Below are 21106 nucleotides of genomic sequence, written 5' to 3' on the forward strand. Positions count from 1 at the left end.
GTTGTTTCCAGTTCCTGTCAGTTTTACCTAAGGAAGCCTGAAATCACCTCCACTTCTCGTTCCATAACTGTGGAAATTTTTATTGTATTGTATATTTTTCATCATGTACCCAGGAAGCAGTCTGTTTTTCAACTTATAAATAAAAGTCAACATTGAACAGAATTCTCTTTTCAGTACCCAGGATATTTAATTTCTCTAACATAAATTTAATCCTTGTATATGGACCACATCTTAACTCTCTTATGTCTATCTTATGTCAATTTCTATAATACTTTATGTACTTTTCAACTATATATTGTAAGAGCCTTTTTGGCGTTTATAAAATAAATAAATAAATCTTTCTCAGAACCTCTGATAATCATGAATTTAGTTTTAGAAACGTTTAGTTTAAGTATATTTACATTTAAACAGTTAGAAATTCTGTTAAATTCTCTTTGCATTACATTCACCCAGTCTAACAGTGACAGTCCCGTGACAAATATCAATGAATCACTGAAATAGCGAGATCTCGGATATAATGAGGAAACATTAGTTGTCATTTTAGTTTGTGGTTTTTCTATACATTTATTCACTTTTATAACGAGCTTCTTCTCGGACATACCAAACAAAAATATTGTCAACGGTTGAGCAAAAACTCTTCAATCGTTTAAAAACATAATTTTAAAATCAAGAACCTGAGTAATAAAATATAAACAAGCGGTTAACTTAGAACGACGTTTATGACACTACAGAAGTGGAAGTGGACGTGATGATTTTATTTGTGTATATCAACATTTTTGATTATTGTTATGACAGGTTACTTCACAGTTTCATCACAACTTGTTAACCACAAGAAACATACACTCCTTTATTCCATCATATACCTTTGTACTTTAAGTACGCAACATGATAGTTTATTGTAATTTAGATGTGTTTTTGATAATGAGTGACATTTTATTACATCAGAATATGGAAAATATTAATGGTGACTTTTCTTACGAATGCAGAGTAATCGTGTGTTGACCCAGGGGCAGGCGGGCGCCATGCCGCGCTGCAGCAAGAGGCAGCGGAGCGGCCCCCCTTCCCTGCCCCTGCACCCCCTGGAGCCCCAGCACCACACCAAAAGGACCAGACACAACAGGTAACTGTAGACCAGTCATGGGTAACCTTTTTATAGTCTCAGATTGTCAATTCCCTCCTAGTTGCTGGCCAGAATATCAAAATTACTATCCACACTTACAATTTTTCATTATTTTTCCTCATCCACTCCTAAGTAGAACATGATGACACCTTACTAAAGCCCAAAACATCTGAGTTTTTAAAGCAAGCTCTTGAGGAGAATATTAGGTATAAGGTGGTTCGTTTTGTAACTAACTTTGAAGTCTGAGAACGGACGCAGCAGCTTCCTGTAACAAGCGTTTTGAGGGTGCTTTAGTGGACCTGGCTTGGACACATACAATTATCCCCGCAAATAAAAATCGCACTGATAAAATCATCTGTATGTATTGGCCCTTAAAAGCTGTATCTTGTTACTATTAAATATGACATTAAATATGACATATCTTTCGATGATAATAATCAAGGATAATTTGTTTAGAACCGTTTTTGTGGAAAATCACTTCAAGCTTGTTGATAATATTATTTAAGTATTACAAAAAAAACCTCAATAAAAACACGTAGAGAGTAACTAGAATGACTTTCTGTGCACCCCTCGTTTTGCCTCATTCGTGGAGGGCTCCAAGTTTGATTCCTAGTGAGATCACATAAACTAAATGTGATTTTTCTCAAGCCTGAGTGTTCTGTGTATTTCACCGCAAATCCTGGCCTGTTGTCCAAAAAAAAGTACCCTTTTATGTGCTATATATTATATTTTTTACCTTTATTTTAAATCATGTATTTCACGCAGATCAGATGTTTTTAAATTATTTTACCTGCAATCTTGATAAAAGTTCAAAAAGAAACAATATTTTTTTATGTATAATTTTTTTTTACATTTTTTGTTATACATTTAAATTCCATACAAATTCTTGTGTCTAAGGGTGTATTTTGTATGTAATCAATTTATTTTACATAAAACACGATTATGTTATTGGACAGCTTTAATTTTCATGTCCCAACCTGCCAAAAAAATCCTGGGACTCTCATATACAGAAATCAATACAAATACATGTTTATAAATATTGTGGCACACATTAATATGCAAAACACACAATAAAAATTAATATAAATCAAAAAAATATATTGTAAATAAGTTATTCAATAAAATATGATCTTATATTTGTAATGAGGAAGTTCAGTGGTTTTTTTCAAATTTTTTATTTGTTAATAGACTGTTAAACTAAGTCAAAAATTTTTTTTTTAATTTTTACATATCGTATTATCGGCGCTACGATTTTTTAAAGTTTTGTATTTCTGAAATAACTCCGCGTGTGACGTCAGAGGTTCATTTCCGCTTATTCTCATTCAGTTCTTCCTATTGGTCCCGAAGCGACAAGCAGACCGGAAATCTTCCATAGCTCTCAGATCATAGGTTGATTCACATGAACCAGTGACGTCATTTAAAGTAGTGCGTTTTTATTAAAATATTTTTTATTATTTTTTCTGTACATTTTCAAGAAACTTTGCCGTACAATTTTATGCTCTAATTTTTACCCCGCGTAAGAAATCCTTTTTTGTATCCAATTTCCCGTAGAGCTGAAGTTCCTCATTGAATTCTTACCTAATTTTACAAATCAATTGAATAATTCGTTTTCATTAAAAAGTAGAATTAAAATAAATTAATAATAATGTTAAATTTATATGGTACAATATATAATTTAGTAAAAAAGATTAAGATATAAATTTATGTTTCAATTCTTGATAGTTTCGTTAAATTAAAATTTATAATTATTCTAAGAACTTGATAAATGTATGTGATATTTTAATCATTTCGTGTCTTAATTATTAAATTGTATAAAAAAATAATCAGAGAACAAAGTTATAAACACCTAATTTTTCATCAGAAAGTTAAATATCTCAGATAAGTTAATTATTACAATATAATAATAGCTGTTATCACAATCGCTATTCGTTTCTTTCATTATCAAGAGTGATTCCAATTCACTGGTGCCTGGTGAAAATATTTTTGATCTGTGTAATTTGTAACATTATTCCTTCAGAGTGTTTATTTTTATCTCAGACAGCCGCAATACATTGCCCACCATAACCCACACATATTTTGGGAGCTTTTCTCATTGCTAACATGCTAACATCTCCAGCAAGATAGACACTATAAACTGTATTGAAATTACCCTGTGTTCTAGTAATCATTATATATTTCGAGTAATCTTCATTATAAAAATATTTTTCCACTTAGTTTTGATGTGACAATATAAGCGTTGACCTTGTCGGAGACATTTGATTTCAAATTAGACCGTATGTCTGATGTGTTGTTTGTTCCAACGTGAGATAAGTGCTGTGAATATACATATTTTATAATTGGTTATCATTACTTGTATCAAGTTAAAGTTTTGCTGCAGTTGTATGGACGAAGATATGTAAGTGTTCTATTTTCAATATAAAATAAATAAAACACTTCTTTACGCCACACGCGAGTTTAACACTGAACGCAAGTTTCGGGTATTCAGAACAAAGATCAACATCACGTGTTTATATAAACTAAATCAAAATAATTATTCAGAATACTACTTAGGTATTGTGATACTAAAAACTATATCATCGTACAAATCGGCAGTCAGATGGCAGAAGGGACCATCTGTATTTTTTTTCTGTTTTTTAGTTTTCAAAAGTTTTAATAAATATTTCAGTTAATACACATATAAAAAAGAAAAAAATACATCATCATTTAGAACGGTAATTTATTATTAAAAAGTAACACTAATATATTCTGGATTAAAGTCTTGAAATTGAGTCGTATTTCAGTGCTCCTGAACATTTTCAAAAATTACAGATGGTTTTTTCTGCCATCTGCCTACTGAAATATTTTACGTATGTTTTACTTTTTACATTAGTTGATTTTCATTACGTTCTTTATGTTACTTGTTTAATGATTTATTTTATTAATTTAAGCACAAGAATAATATACATGTAATAATTATTTTTCAAAAACCAATAAATTGTAGACACAATTTGATTATTACAAACACAATAAAGAAGTTCAGTGGTTTTTATTTGCTCGTAAATATTTGTTTCTGTGTTAGTCAGATTGGAGATCTACATACGTCTTAAGGATAGTCTTAATACAATTGTGTTTACAGTTAATGTACTCCCGTACATAATAATAAAACTCACATTACATGCTTTTAATCAGCAGATTTCACAAAGAAAATTTTATTCTGCTCAAAATTTGATACTTTCCATTTTTTCACGTATCGGTAGTTTCATTTTATAAAAAAATTACTGTTTTTAAAACTTTTTTACTACAAATATTTATTAGATTTGTCGATTATAAATAATTATTTTATTTTACTTGCCGAAAATTTCACGAATAAGTTTTATTGTAAATTCAGAGACGTGTAAGTTAAAGTGGCGATTTACTTTGATGTAAAACCTTTGAATACATTCTGTGTTTATTTTTTGCAGTAGCATCGCCTCTTATGATATTTAGCATTAGGATTGATTATTACAAACACAATAAGGAAGTTCAGTGGTTTTAATATATAATTTTTTTTTCTTGTGTATTGTATTGTAATCGCCAAGAATTGTTTTTATTTTAAAATTACTTCACTAGTGGCGTCACTAGTTGTCCCGGCCTTTTAAAAGTGAACCCTATACGTATAAAAATACGCTAAACATGGCTTCCCGGAAACAGGAGATATACCAAAACACATAAAGGGCATTCCTTGTAGAGTGGGAAAATGACGAAAAATTTTAATATCCATTTAATAATAACATTGCTAAATGTCTTTTTTATAAATATGTGCAAAATTACTTTTCGAAAAAATAAATAATTACTTTTTATATATAGAAACTATTACTTCCCACATATTTGCTATTTAGAAATCTTACCAGACACAAAGCTCTGTCCTACCAGTCACAATTTTGTTTTTTTCTGCTACTGATATTAGACTTCTATTATTTTAAAACATAGGTGTTAAATATTTCATGCTTTACAGCACAAAAAAAAATCTCATTAATATTAAGTAGTTTGGCATAAATTCCTTTGTTAAAAAAAGAATGTGACTTTCCAGTGTCACACTAGAGTCTCATTCATTCAAACAATAATTACACAGAACATATTGGCTTTTTCTTGAAAGCAGTATAATTTAATGCTTCTTTATCTCGTTTTAAAAAATATTTTACTACTGTATAAATTCGGATGACATAGTTACAACTCTCAAATTCTGGAATCAAATGTACCATCAGTCACAATGGAATGCCCCATAATTTTCGGAATCTCTAAGTTCAGTCATATCACTCCACTACTTCGGGAACTACACTGGCTACGTTTTCCACAGAGGGTCGAATACGAACTCTGTTGGCTTATGTATAAGTCACTGCACAACTCGGCTCCGGAATATCTAAGGGAACTATGCATTCCAGATGAACTAGCTGACAGGCGTCTCACGCTTAGATCAGCTACGTCTACGGCGAGAGGAAAAGTTATTATACCTCTACGCAAACAGCGCACTAAATTTGGTGAGCGCGCATTTGCGGTCGCAGGCCCTATGGCATGGAATGCTCTCCCAGCAGAGGTGCGAGGCTGTGAAAGTGAAGTGATGTTTCGGAAAAAACTTAAAACCCACTTGTTCTCTAAATCATTTGAATAAATCCGTAGCACGTGACAACAAAATAAATTATTTTAATTAAATTACAAATTTAAAAGCTTCAATTAAATTAACTTAACAATAGAATCACCATGTAAAGCGCCCTTGAGGTATTTTATTACGAAAATGGCGCTATATAAGTTATCCACAATAAATAAATAAATAAAATTGATTGGCTACTCTAAACAGCTGTTCATTAGAACTTGCAACATTTTAAAGTACTAGTTCAATTTTATTAAAATGTGTTTTTATTTCTTTTTTCGCTTGTATATATATATATATATTATTTTTTTATTATTCAGATAACAAATATAAGTATATAATATTACTACTAAATACAATTTTTCTATGAATTAAATACATATATTTACATTGACGTTTCCCATTAGTAAAAGAAAAAAACAATTATTGTGTACATAATGGGGACTGACGTCTTACAATAGTTTGTTTATTTTATCTTTAATTATTAATATTTTTATTATAAATTACAAAAAAATATGTAAACCGTGTTTTTAATCAGTGCTGCCCGAAAAAGAATTATAAATGTAACTTTTCACTTCTTTCTTAAATATATTGTATTCCTGACTACACTTTATTTTTGCTTTAGACTTACACTATTTTCTTTGTTCATTTCATTAAAGAAAAATATTCCTCTGTAGGTATAATGATGTTGTGCTGTAGTTGTTTTTAAATTGGAAATTAAGATATTACCACCTGTTCTAGGTCCCGTACTTACGTTTTGTGAAATAGAAACACTACTATTTATTTTGTCCTTATTTATTTGAAGCAAACAGTTCTTTTTATATAACAATTTTATATCTTAAACTTTATTTTTTTTAAATAATTGAACAGTGGTAAAAGTAGTAAAATAACTTTTATAATATATTTTTGTATTTTTTCGACCGGTAAAATATTTGTTTTAAAAGCACCATTCCATCCAATTATTCCATACTGTAATGTACTGTAATATGGATTGGGCTAATGCAAAGTAAATGTATTTTAATTTTTCGATGGTTAATATATTCCTTAATCTTATAAATACATGTATAAGTTTTCTCATTCTATTTATAATATTATTTATTTGCTCCTTCCATTTTATATTTTTATCAATTATAATGCCTAAATATTTTATGCTAATTTTTTCAGTGATTTGAAGGCAATTATCACTATGAAACTGATATCCTTCATTGCATTTTGTAGTGTGGATATAAATATTTATAGAAGGTCTAACTTGTTCTTTCAGTGTAAAAGTGAAGTAATATGTTTTTTCAGTATTCAGAGACAAAATATTGTCGTCAAACCATTCTTTTAATTTATTAATATCCATATTTGATTTTTAATTTACTTCGTCACATGAAGATTGAAAAGAGTACTGTATCATCAGCATGTGAAATTATATCACCATTCGTATTCTGTATATTAAAAATATATATACCATATAATTAAATGCCCTAATTTTTACTGCATGTAAGAAAACATTTTTATATCAAATTTTCCTTAGCACTGAACTTCCTTATTCTATCTTTAATTATTGTGTCGATCTATATCATCAAAAAACTTTAAAAAATTGTTTCAATAAACCTTGCCAGGAATTAAACCCAATCTCCACCAGTTTTTCTTTTTCAGCATTTTTATTTCACACTCAGAACCGTATTCTTTATTTAATTTATATGTAGGTATATTTTGATTGACACATTGCCTTTTTTTTATTTTGTTTAGTAACCGAAGATGCTCCAGATCAGAAGATTCAAGTTTCAGTGTGAAAAGATGCCTCGCTTGGTTCAGAGAATACACCACACCTGATGAGCCCGATATACTTGGTTAGAACCAAATTCATTAAATATTAATTTGAACTATGCAAATGTAATTTATTTATTTAGGTTCACAAACGATAAAATATTCATTTAAAATTTGTAATAAATCAGATGGTTTTAATGGATTTATGTAAACACAAGATGTATGAATTAGTACTAAAGATAAAAAGAAAGCAGATACATTATGTGTGGAGGTTTTTATTGCCTTGTGAAGTGCCCTTTATATACAGACCTTTTTCCACTTCTCCATTATTTTATAAACGATACAAAACTATTTTATAATTAAAAGATAGATGATCAAATCAGTTGGTAGTATTGAAGTGTGATCAATATACAAGAATAATCCTTATGTTAGATAATCTTGAAAAACTTATTATGGTGCCAGTCAGTGGAGGTTGTATCATCATAGCAATTTTTTATTTTACTCCAATAATTATTTCATTCAATACCCTTAAGTTAATTAACAAATCAAAATGCGGACTAGTTCTAAGTTACATTTTGAAAGACATCAAATACAAATAGCATCAAAAATAAATCAAACGAAAAATGGAATCGATTCAGGCTTTCTAAGCTGAGACTGACTGGAACTCGAAACAAACTGTTGTATAGACTTAAAAGTATCTAATGAGTTGCCAGAAAGTCACAGAGAAGCTAAAAATGTCCACATTGAAAAAAATGCTTCAATTAGATTTAAAATGTACCCATATTAGTTTGTAAATTTTTTTTTTTTACGGCAATCGAACTACAAGTATTCATTTATCTTTATTTTTTCAGGTCCGGAAGGAATGGAAAAATTTTGCGAAGATATTGCTGTGGAGCCAGAAAATGTCGTAATGTTGGTAGTAGCTTACAAAATGGGAGCAAAACAAATGGGTTATTTCACTCAGGAAGAATGGCTTCAAGGTACTACTACTACTTCCATCACGCCTCTTAACTGTAGGGGTAGGCAGAGAAAATGGACTGCCATACACGTCTATCCTGGCATACATTTCTAGCTTCTTCCACAGTCATACATCTTGTCATACATGCCCTTCGGTTCTGCCTGCTTTTTACATGACCAGACTTAAGATTTTGGTTTATCTGATCATGCCACGTCTTGGTCGTCCTCTGCCAGTTCCATGTTTCACTTCCATACATAGGTGTTGGGACTAAAATTCTTTGGTGCACTGCCAGTTTAGCTTCGATTGACATATTTTTACTAGGAATTACTGTGCTTAGTGTGCCATTCATTTTGTTGCCTGTATTCACTCTCCTTTCAACATCTTTTTCTACTCTTCCATCTCTTGAAAACATGCTTCCCAGATACACAAATTTTTCTACTTGTTTGAGACATTCGTTGTTTACATTTATTATGCAATCAGTAACCTCACTTGCCCTTTTATATACCATCACTTTTGACTTACTTTCGTTCATCACCAATTCGCTCTCCAGGCATACATCATTATGTATTAAGGTTTTCATGTAATAAACACAACAATTTTTTTTTGTTTATTGAAAATGTAATTCTCACTGGGAAATACTGTGCCGTGGTCGTTTTGCAAGTTTTTAAAATTTATTTTTTCAATTAATTATTTTTTTAATTATAAATATACAATAAATGCACAGATAATGCTTGGCTTATTACATTGCTCTGTTGCCCGGACAAATTATTACACTTATTTGTTTATAGATTTGTATTAACCACTTAAAGTTTCAGTCATGCATTTATACCGTTTCGATGTTACATACTATCTTATCATCAGGACTTATACTCGTTTAACTAAAAATTAGGGCTTTATGCATATTTATTTATAAACAAAATGTCATCCCACAAAGTAAAAACGGTTTTTTATGATAAAAATACACAAATTATTGTTACAAATTTGTAAAAGTCAACCTTTAATTTAAAAAAAATATATATTCTTTGAAAATGTTTTATAAACATATACATTTTTTAAACATAAATAATCCATATAAGGCAAGAAGTACTAATGGAAAAAAAACCAATCGAAATACCACATAAAAATTAAACAACCGGTGGGGCTTGGTGGGGGATGATTAATTAACTTGACCTTTTTCTTGGTAAACTTAATGCGTAGTTTACATGGGGACAGGGGAGTATCGTCTCGTCCCAGCTTCGGGCCTATTGTCCTATATAAACAGAAATTTGTATGACAATGGACCAAAACATTGTCCTTTGAGTCCATTGAGATAAACGGGCAGGCTACCTCCGCAGGACAATGGCTAACGCTACTGTGCGGGGCCAAATTGTTATCGTTTAAACGTGCACTGACAGAACAGCAGGATAAAAACCACTTGTTCCGCGTGTGTCGCTCTTGCGCATTTTTTTGCCGAAAATGCCGCATAGATAGAATCCAAAAGTGATTACAAAATAAGTATATATAGCGAACACGAGTGCTTATGGCACATCGATTGCCGAAATTATAGGGACAAACTTGTTCATAATGCATAAAATAAAATATCTTTCTACATGGCATCAAATATTCCTTATTGAAAAGGTCAATAAAAATATTTCGCATTTTATAAATGCAAAAAATAATATTTTATAATATTCAACTTTAAATTGTTGATACAAATCACAATCACAAGATGAGATTTAACTTTATAATTGTAATCTCACAACTAGTAAAATGTGGTTATCAACTTGTGCTAGAAATCCGACGATATGATATTCAGTCAACCATACATTGTGTATCACTTAATTTGCGCATGATATTTTATTGACAAAATAAAAAGTATTCAAAAAAAAAATTGGATGCAATGTTCTAGCAATGAGTATAAGAAATACCTAGTTAAGAAGATAACACCAATGGGTATTGACAGTTTACATTATTTTTTCTTTTAATTTTAAAAAAAAAAAACTTTCCCAATGTGACTAAAAAGTTAATTTATTTTTTTAATGTTCTTATTTTCAGGTTTAGCAGATCTACAGTGTGACAGCATTAGTAAAATACAAAATAAATTGGATTATTTACGGAGTCTATTAAATGACCCACATCAGTTCAAAGGAATCTACAGATATGCTTATGATTTTGCCAGAGTAAGTCTTAATATAATTTACTTGTTTAATAGGATTTCCCTTCTACCAAGTTCTGTTCAAATGCATTACAAAAACAAGAGTGATATTGGAAATTCCAAAAATTAATAAAATTATAATTATATTACATTGTTTAATTAATGTTCAAAAAATATTTTTGATCGAATTTTTTTTTCAAAACCATGTAAAAACAATTTCCAGTGAATATTATTTTATTATATTGATTATTATTTACGCTATTGGTAACATAAATTAGAGGCACTGTATGGAGAACCCAACATTGTACGATTCATAAAAATAAGGAGATAACACTGGTTTAGCTATGTCTACAGAATGAATGATAATCGTACCCCAAATCAAATTCTTAATACTACGGAAAGCAGACGAAGCAGAGGCAAATCAAAATAATTAAAATGGCTGGATGATGTGGAAAGTGACATGAGAGCAGTTGGCCTGACGAACTGGAGAAGAGCCGCAGGGTGCAAGGAGGAATGGAGATGGATTCTGGAGGAGGCCAGGGCCCACAATGAGGTGTAGAGCATGCTACTGTTGATGATGATTGCCTAGATATTGTTTCTCTTTTTACACTACAACGGGCCAAAGGTTAACTTATTTAATGTTTTGCAAAGGATTATGAATCAGGCCCTCTAGAACGGGCATCTTTTCACACCTATATATGTATAATCTTATATTAATGTAAATGAATTAATTTGTGTTATACTATAAATTTCAGGACAAGGACCAGCGTAGCCTAGAGGCCGTGACGGGTCGTGCCATGCTCCAGCTGCTATTGGGAGGCGGGTGGCCGCTCCTGTCGCGCTTCTCCACTTTTCTGGAGAACTCCCGCTACCGTGTCATCAACCGGGACCAGTGGTGCAACATTCTGGAGTTCAGCCGGACCGTGCATCTCGAACTGGACAACTATGATGCCGATGGCGCCTGTAACTATCTTTGACTCATCTCTATCATCATCATTCCCTTCGCACCTGGGGTGGTATTCTGAATGCAAAATCGCATGTAGAAAATGCATTTTTAAATAATAACACGAATTTACATACTAACAGAGCAGTCTCTTCATGCGCAATTTCGTTCAGATTACCAGCCCAGATAGTTCTTATAAAGACACATTACATATAATAAATAAACACATTATTGCCTTATCATCCGCATCTCATATTTAAAAAATATTGCGTTGCCCAAATGGCATTTCGCTTCCTGGGTAATTATTGCCTTCATTCTCTAATGGTCTTTTGTCGTGATCAGACATGGTGCTGCACAGTAAAATGCTGTTTTGGGATGATAACATCCTTTAATTACAGTGCTTTATCTCACTGCCTCGCTTGTTCAACTTATGCTTGGTGCACTGATAGACTATTCTATAAGAATCATCTTCTTTAGTTCATGTAACATTCAAAAACTTTAGTTTTGCTCATCAGTGTTATTATTTATTCCCAAATAAAAAAAAAGTCTTCAAGGAACAAAATTTACCAATGATGAAAATGTCATGTCAGCAATTTCAGCCTATTTTCAAGACAAAGACATGACATATTTTTTTGAGTTTATAAAATTATTTGAAAATTCTGAAAAATTAATACTAGTTAACTCTAATTTGGTAATGTATCCAAAATAAAACAAGTTTATTGGATTATAATTCTACTTTATTTTTTATAAAATATACAAAGGGTATATTGTGACGCGTTTCGTCTTGTTAGGACATTTTCAAACAAACCAAATAAACTTGTTTTATTTTGGATACATTACCAAATTAAATATGGAATTCTATCAATTGTCTGCATACACAATAAACTAGTTAACTCATTCACCGCGGTGCTCACATACGTCCGCGGCCTCCTATGCCAGCACCACTACGCGGTGCTCACAGCATATGTGAGTAATTTTTTATCAAAAAGATTCATAGCTTACGCATTCATCAATTACAGTCTATAATATATTCATGGTCACTTAACTAAATAAGTGTTTAAACTAATAAATAAAATGCGTCAATTTTCAAACGGTTAAAGATATGTTGTAATGGAAAATATTACCGTCTTTCTATTTATCTCCCTTCCCCTTCATACTGGGAATTTTTAGACCTACCCCGCGAATATCATTTTTTATTGAACGATATTACTGTTGCAACGTATGACAAATAATGTTTTTTTTTATAAAAACAAGAAATATTATTTATTTTCAACTTTTCCTTCTCATCAACAATTGAACATAGTTATGCAGAAAGCAGTCAGTCCACAATTTTGAAAAAATAAATATAGGTGTCATTAGGTTCAGGAAGGTAAACTCTATGTTCTGCTAAAAACAGCCAGGCCGCTTTCATACAAAAAAACTGTAATAATCACCTTCTTCTGTTGTGATTTCAAAATGACACGAAAATTAATGCCACCTCATACATTCAAAAGTTGTATAAGATATTGAATGGATATATTAGATCTAGCTGTTTCCTGCAAAATGCATATATTGGGTTGTGTGGTCACCCAGATTAAAAAATCACCAAAATTCCTTTAAAACGTGATTAAATGATTTTCAGAGTTATAACAAATTGATTGGGTGATTCTATGCAATTAAGTACTATATAAATATAAAATAATATGATTAATACATAATAACACAACATGCACACCTTAGGTTGTGATTTCAGCAAGACTTCAGACAGTCAAATACGTAATCAAATGATTTTTTGTAAAAAAAAACATTCTAACTCTTATGTAGATTTGATTATTCGTTTTTTTCACAAAAGTGCTATTATCTCAGTTTCACTTTTCTATAGCTTTCAGCTTTCTGCATAACTGCCTTCAATTTACACTTTGTCTCTTACTGCATTTCAAATTTCCACCAGCTGTATCCATTATTGTTTATTACATCTCTTCGATGTTCTGGTTCCAGGGCCCGTAATGTTAGACGAATTTGTCGAGTGGCTGCGGCAGGAACGAGAACAAACAAATATTACGTCGGAAGAAAGCTGAAAGTAATACTGGCTGAAGGAAGGATGCATCACACCCGCTACAGCTCATTCTAATATATCAAAACACGTATTATCCTTAATGTTATTATGATAACCTCACTTTATAATTAAAGGCTGAAAATATTTGGTCAGTTTTATCAAATTAAGTAGCGTCATACGTAAGGATTATAATGCTACATAAATTAGTCTCTGCACGAACTGAATTGTATACGCAGTTTCGTGTCAGTCGTCGTAAATATTTGTTCCTGTGTTAGTCAGATTGGAGATCTGTATACGTCTTAAGGATAGTCTTAATACATTGACAGATTGTACTACATACATTAATTGTAATTATGTTTACAGTTAATGTACTCCCGTACATAATAATAAAACTCACATTACATGCTTTTGATCAGCAGATTTCACAAAGAAAATTTTATTCTGCTCAAAATTTGATACTTTCCATTTTTTTACGTATTGGTAGTTTTATTTTATAAAAAAATTACTGTTTTTAAAACTTTTTTACTATAAATATTTATTAGATTTGTCGATTATAAATAATTATTTTATTTTACTTGCCGAAAATTTCACAAATAAGTTTTATTATAAATTCAGAGACGTGTAAGTTAAAGTGGCGATTTACTTTGATATAAAACCTTTGAATACATTCTATGTTTATTTTATGCAGTAGCATCGCCTCTTATGATATTTAGCATTAGGATCCTGACACCGGTGTGTATTGCATTAGTACAATTAATTTTATTTCACCTCCGAAAACTGTAAAGTAGAATAGTTTTAGTTTTTCATTGTCATTATTGTGTGTTCATTTTTAGAGTAAAATTTCTAGTCGTTGTTTGCTTACAGGCCTCTGAATGTTATTATTCCTCGATCTATGCCATAAGCAATAATAATATGCCTCAACTAGTGTTTATATACTTGGTCGACTATACATTAGCTATAACACTAGCCTAGCCTATATAATGATTGTGGTAATATATTCTATTTTTGGATAATGCGAGCTTCCTCTTTATGGGATGACTCGCGGATTGAGAGTTGGAAGAAATAAAAAGACTGGCATTTAAAGAATGGTAAATATTAATTTTGTAATAACGCATTTGTGTATATTTAAATTTAAGATGGATAACTTCAATTTATATTATGTATGTGGGATGTCAAATTTATTTTCTCTTTGTATTTACATGATAGAATTAGGATATTTTATTCACTCAGTTATATACATCGCTACAGATATTTGTTCTAAAAATCATGGCGGAGTTGTCTACAGCACACTGAAAAATGTAACAATTTAATACTCGGTTCAAAATATTCCAATTCAAGTCATGTATGATTTTGTAGTTTAATATTTCAAATTAGGCCCACTATCCAACAATCAAATGTATACTAACGTAAAATTATATAAGTTCTTTATATTGGTCTAAATCTGTTCATCTACTCGTATAATTTTCATTGTAATATCAAATTTTAAAATTAAAAGTAATTCAGTTAATAAAATTATAAACAATTGTTTTATTTAAATGTATTATATAAAGTTAATCTATAATATAAAAATACATATTTGCCAAATTGCAAATTTATCAGTAAAACAAAACAAAAAAAAATCTGTGATTTTTCTGTGTAGTTTCATCTATAGATGTCATTGATAGTCCAAATCTTTAAATACAAGTGAAATAATTATTGCATCCTGACCGTGGGGCCATACGCTATTTCACTTGAATTTTATGGCCCCACAGTTGGGGTGGTATACACCAAGAGGTTAAGGTACTCCCTGGGGTTTTGTTTATGAAATGTATGAAAACAACATTATAAACACACTGAAAATGTTGTTTTAAGGGGTCAGAGGTTCGCACCCTGTTCTACCGTAACTAGATCCCCATATTCTAATAGTGAGTTGTTTACAATTTATTGAAAATGGCCTCCAAAATTGAATAAGAACAAAAATGTTTCTTTAAATAAATATGAAAAAAAAAACTTTTTTAGTTTGGAGATATTCAAAATATTTGTAACCAGCTATGCTATATCATTGGGTGAAAATTCAGCATAAAGTAAACATGATAAGCTGAGTCTGAGTCCGAAAATAAAACGAGATTATTTATTTACATATATTTAATTGTATACTAATTTTTCATAACAAATAAGATAACTTCGGTGATTTATCTGTATATTTGTTGCAAGGTGAATATTTAAGATGAAATAACAAAGATGTTTAGTACTTAGGCAGCAGCCTGGATAACTTCTGTGTAACGCTTAACTTTGCTGGCAACACTCATATCAACGTACTTATCACCAATAGAAACAATCATTCCTCCCAGCAGTGCAGGGTCAACCTTGGCTGTCAAATGGATGGTCTCATTCGGCTTCAAGAAATTCTGAAAATAAAAAAATTGAATAAAAAAAAAACTCCATAAATACAAACTTCAATAAAAAAAGATTACAGCTCCACAAAATTTTCTATGTTGACACTCCCATGTCCTATTTATTTATTTATTAATGAAATCATACAGTCTTTATATAAAAAAACAAGGTACAAAAGAACAAATTTAAAAAGTAAGACCAATTACAGATTTCACACTAATGAATGCAGGAGGAGAGGGGAAAAATAATTTAATTCTAAAAAAGTAAAAATAAAAATATTACATAAAAAGTTCATAAAAAGGAGAAGACATTGTAAAGCTACTCTACTTTCCTCCCTCTCTCTCTGCTTCCATGAACATTTCAATTTAATTGTAAAAAAAATCACAACTAACAATAAATTATTCGATGCAGGTAGTAGATGTAGGTAAGTATAAATTAAGAGTTGAAATCAAATTATTAAAATTGAAAGTAAAAGTTAAAATTAAAATGAAAAGTTTAAATTAAAATTAAGTTAAAAGTTTAAATTAAAAGTTAAAATTAAGAATTGAAATTAAAAAGTTAAAATTGAAAGACAAAATTGAGAATCAAATTAAAAGTTAAAAGTCAAGCAGGGGATAAATTTAAAATGTCTTTAACTGATCTGATAAAAATATGGTATTTACAATGTAGTATGTCGATGTCACTAAAACTGTCATTATAGGTAATCTGTATTCTTCGTAGAGTGCTATTTTTTAAATAATTAGTCATTGAGTTAGGAATGTTGAAGAGTACAAATTGACGAGTTCTACGGACAGGACTATTCATCAAATAATATGTATTATTTTACTTTGATGCATCTAATGAATCATTTATTTAAAAGTATAAAATTGTATATGCAATGTCATTGTATATATATCGCTTCTTTGCAACAAAGTATTATCTCAAAAAATGCAATTTTACAGGAAGCAACTTTTAAACATAAAAAAAGTATAAAACCTACATGAAAGTTTTTTTTTACCATGAACCTAATTAAATGAAGATTCCGTAGTAAAAAACATTTATTTAGATTTTTATATATGTAAGGGTTGCTTCCTGTAAAATTTCAGTCTTTTTGAGATAATACGTTGGTGTTACAAAGAAGCGATGTATATTTTGATCAATCTGTTCTTTTTTTAATAAAACAGTTTTTTATGAAATTTAAATAATAGGTAGGTAATATACCAGAAAAAAAATTTAGACACAGGTAACACTGGCTGTGCACCCTTATAAATTGTCAAAGGTGATTTACCTAAAAAAATCCCTTCTACTGCATGCATTTTTCTTTGGTTGTGATTCATGTTCAAATGGGAAAATTTTGATAATTCCTAGATACATATAACACTGTATCAACTGTGGTGCCCTCATAAATTGACCCGGGTGATTAGTTCTCAAACTGGGGTCTTCGGCCCCCTAGGGGATGCTGTTTTGATAAGACTGCGAAAAACGGATGCGTATTTACTCTATATAAGTGACCGAACTCCATTGTTACTCCCACCACACCGAGATTCGACCACTCTCTTGCATGGTACTACGTGTGGTACTCAGTTTGCAATCTAATTCAAAAACCGTTTATTGGGTTAATAAATGATGAGGGTGGAAAACATGTTTTCCATGAAACGCGTTGTAATGATTTTTGGATTGAAATGGCACAGTCCTATCCCGATGTCGCAAAGTTGGCTCTAAGAGTACTGATTCCATTCGCAACCGCCTATGTGTGCAAGACTGCTTTTTCTACACTTCTTACTATGAAGACGAAATCTCAAAATAGATACGCGACGAATGACACAAGAGTTGCTCTGGGCAAAACAAAGCCAAACATGGAAGAACTGATTCAGGCAAAGCAAATGCATCCATCCCATTAAAATTGTTATCTAAAGTTAATGACTAAATAACATGTAATATTTTCTGAATGCATAATAGTTTGTAAAAAAAAGTTTTATTCACTACAGTCTGTAAGCACCCTTGTGCAAAGTTTTCTTAAAAAAAAACTTAGATTTTTTTTATTAAAGGAGTTTGTTAGTCATAGAACAGTATTTAAAGAGACTGCCACGCAGGAAATTAAAAATGGTTGAAAACCGCTGCCCTAGAAAGCAATTAATTTAGGGATTTATATTTTTTGCATGCATTTACACTTTGTCACATATGGTCACACGGACAGAAGATTCAGAATACCACCCTAGAGTGATTTACCTAAGAACCGCTTTCCACTGCATGCGTTTTTATTTTTTATTATGGTCTTTTCCCTTAGACAAAATCCAAACTTGTGCTTGGTTGTGTTTCATGCTCAAACGGCAACAATGAGCCTCAGATGTGTATTTTTTTTAAGATTCGGAACATAAACAACAAAAGAAACATTCTTATAAGATATTGTTTATATTTATCGCCATATAAGTATACGCCTTTTTAGCGAAATCGCTTACTTTAAGGGCTCCCTCCAGGCTCTTTCGCTGAGCAGCATCCAGAGCCTTGGCTGTGGTCACTTCGCAGATAACTTCACCTCGGTGAGCGGACATCATGATCTTGAAGGCATTGATCACATGATCCAGTTTCTTCAGCCTTCCGTTCTCAGCCATCAGCTCCAACATGTTAGAAGTGGCTGGTGAAAGTGAAATCTGTGACAAAAATAATATTTCTTTAATCTTTTTTTGAATGAAATGAGATTATACGACTCGAGAGTTTTAGTTGTAAAAAACATTTACATTTCTATTAATTTCAGATTACCTATGAACCTGGTACACTAGTTAACAAAATGTTCATAAGATTTTTTAAAAATAAAAAATTACAAATTATTAATATCATTACATAATCTAAGGAAACAAGTACACACAATAATATTGTCAGGTTTCTAGCACAAGTCGGTAACTGCAAAACATGAGACGTCTTCATAAATGGCAGTAAATAATCTTTAACATATTACTGGTGGATTTTTTAAAGCTGGTGCGTTCGCAATACTTACACGAATGCATTGTGTAGTATCTGTGAATAAGCTCATGGTATGACATCGCACTCCTCACCCCAAGGTGTAATGGTCAGCGCGTTTGCCTACTACTCAAGAGGTCTTGAATTCGATTCCCGACACGGTAGATATAAAATATTTATTTAAAAAGGTCTTACACTAGCGTATTTCATAGTCCCTGGACTGGTATCTGAAACGTCAGACTGATCATCTTGCCTTGATGTAACAAAAATGATCATGATAAGCTGCGATTAGTGTACCAATGCAGTGACCTATGCACCATAAGGTGCGGAAAGGGAATGATGATGATGATGATGACATCGCACGGCATACGCATTATGAAAATAATATCTGTCTCTCTCGTGCTCAGATGCGTTTATGAGCGTGACATAGACAACTATTGCTTTGTTAGTTGCTAATAATATGGTAATAAAATATACACAAGATGCGGTGCCTCTGCATTCATCTGAATTTCGCTGTGATTCTTAATAGTAAAAATACAATAAAATGTATTCGATGTGTATTAGGGTGTCGCAGAAAAATTAAAGTTTTATTTTTTCAATGCATACCCTCTAATTATGTTTGAATGATGTCAAAACACTTATAAATAAAAATTTACGTAAATTGAATCACGGCAACCCGTGCCGACTTGCATCGGAACTTGTCAGAACTTACATAGCACGGCGCGCACGAATTAAGTGTTAATGTGCTTGTTACATCGTGTTTGTTTTTGTTAGTGAACGCATTATTTTCGTTGTGTCAACATGTCTGTGGAGTTACGCAGTTCTAAAAAGAAAATATTTTTGGTTGGGGATATAAAACATCAAATTACAGGTTCTAAACTTCCAAGGACAAGTGAGTATGTCCAAATGCTTGCAGACTGGCTGCATTTCCTCCCTTGGGAGTTATTCATATTTAAATTTGTTGCAACAGAGAGGGAAAACATTTTTAAGAAAGGAATATGGAAGTCTAGGCATTTACATGGCTTATGACCTGTCATTGGCTGGTTTAAGTGGCCACTTAATATTCCACATTACTTTTCAAAAATGTTATTCTTCTGTGTCAATTAATTTAGATTTAAGTCAACATCATCATTATTCCCTTTCCACACCCAATGGTGCATAGGGTAATACATTGGTATACTAATCGCCGTGTATCTTCATAATTATTTTTTACATGAAGGTAAAATTATCAGTCTTACGCTTGAGGTATGAGGGACTATGAAATATTCTAGTGTAAGAACACCTTTTCAAATAAAAAATTTCACGTCAACCATGTCGAGTCAACCACTACACCATGAGGCTGACAAATTTAAGTCATATTACATTCAACTAATAGATAAATATGTAAAAATTTTACCAATATATTGTAATTTTGTATGTACTATGAAAATGTGATTTTTATACCAAGTAAGATTATTATTAAATCTTTAACCGTTCTGTAAAATCCTGTAGCATTCACTTTACCTTGGTAGCCAGATCTTTAAATGCACTGGCTTTGATAGATCGTTTGATTGTTGGGTTGATAACAATCTCCTTCAGTTTCGGATCAGATTTCATCTGAGATTGGAAGTTAGTAAGCTCCTTCTCGACAGCATCTAACTGCTTCATTTTAGAGGCTGCCGAGTATAGGGCTGTGGCATAACGTCCCTCCAAACCGAAGATTTGGACTGGAGGCTTTATCATGGGGCCGGTAGATGAAGCGGCGGCAGCAGCATTGGTGGAGGCCGTTTTGCTGAAGTGGCGGGCCTGGAAGTATTGTTTTCACATTGTAACAGGAGTTATTACATAACCTAACCTTACATACCAAACTGCTTGTCAAAATTTCAAACAATAAATTAATACAAGAATGCAGTCAAAGAAAACACATTAAACACGGTTACTAAAACTACAACAAATGACTTACGAGGATTCCACATTTCAAAGAAGACATTTTAGTAGAATTTTATTATCGCCCTGCCGAAAAACGTAATACGATGGAGGAGACCAGTGGTACCATCACCTAAATAAATCGATAATTTTTGACATTTCGTTTTCGTGGAAGTACTTACTTTAATAAAATAATAAAGTAATTAATAAGTAGGCAAAATCAAAACAAACGGAATAAAACAAAATTTAGAACGGCATAAAACACAATTAAAAACGTACTTTTTATCGTATTTTAAAAAAATAATATTTTTATCTGTATTTTTGTGTTGGTAGCCCACCG

At 31.4% G+C, this 21106-nt stretch overlaps 2 protein-coding genes across 3 annotated transcripts; one reads left to right on the top strand and one right to left on the bottom strand.

Moving 5' to 3' along the window:
* The first annotated feature begins 968 nt into the window (after positions 1-968).
* Positions 969-15070, top strand: LOC148276091 (DCN1-like protein 4). 2 transcript variants are annotated; one of them, XM_088234766.1, is made up of 6 exons: positions 969-1120; positions 7464-7564; positions 8333-8461; positions 10474-10598; positions 11329-11536; positions 13494-15070. In XM_088234766.1, exons 1-6 carry the CDS (start codon positions 981-983, stop codon positions 13571-13573), a joined length of 783 nt encoding a protein of 260 aa, XP_088090892.1. In that variant the 5' UTR covers positions 969-980; the 3' UTR covers positions 13574-15070. The 2 variants fall into 2 exon arrangements, with proteins under 2 accessions (XP_088090892.1, XP_088090893.1); XM_088234767.1 differs by lacking the exon at positions 969-1120 and adding an exon at positions 3190-3515.
* Positions 15071-15660: 590 nt separating this feature from the next.
* On the bottom strand, positions 15661-20905 carry LOC148276092 (ATP synthase subunit O, mitochondrial-like). The gene is made up of 4 exons (XM_088234768.1): positions 20804-20905; positions 20365-20646; positions 18363-18554; positions 15661-15938 (listed from the first exon to the last, which is right to left on the bottom strand). The coding sequence occupies exons 1-4, from the start codon at positions 20828-20830 to the stop codon at positions 15783-15785; spliced, it is 657 nt and encodes a 218-aa protein (XP_088090894.1). The 5' UTR covers positions 20831-20905; the 3' UTR covers positions 15661-15782.
* Positions 20906-21106: the final 201 nt, after the last annotated feature.

The sequence above is a fragment of the Micrasema longulum genome, unplaced genomic scaffold (assembly GCF_059751315.1).
Source record: "Micrasema longulum isolate JH-2025_06_02 unplaced genomic scaffold, ASM5975131v1 h1tg001280l, whole genome shotgun sequence".
NCBI classification, from domain to species: domain Eukaryota; kingdom Metazoa; phylum Arthropoda; class Insecta; order Trichoptera; family Brachycentridae; genus Micrasema; species Micrasema longulum.

Excerpts from the sequence above, each read along its gene's own strand:
- LOC148276091 (XM_088234766.1), top strand. The coding sequence starts at position 981 with ATGCAGAGTAATCGTGTGTTGACCCAGGGGCAGGCGGGCGCCATGCCG. Across the intron at positions 8,462-10,473 it reads TCAGGAAGAATGGCTTCAAG|GTTTAGCAGATCTACAGTGT; the intron begins GTACTACTACTA and ends TCTTATTTTCAG. Across the intron at positions 11,537-13,493 it reads CTATGATGCCGATGGCGCCT|GGCCCGTAATGTTAGACGAA; the intron begins GTAACTATCTTT and ends TTCTGGTTCCAG.
- LOC148276092 (XM_088234768.1), bottom strand. The coding sequence starts at position 20,830 with ATGTCTTCTTTGAAATGTGGAATCCTC. Across the intron at positions 20,647-20,803 it reads CTTTGAAATGTGGAATCCTC|GCCCGCCACTTCAGCAAAAC; the intron begins GTAAGTCATTTG and ends CAATACTTCCAG. Across the intron at positions 18,555-20,364 it reads TTAAAGATCTGGCTACCAAG|ATTTCACTTTCACCAGCCAC; the intron begins GTAAAGTGAATG and ends TTTTTGTCACAG.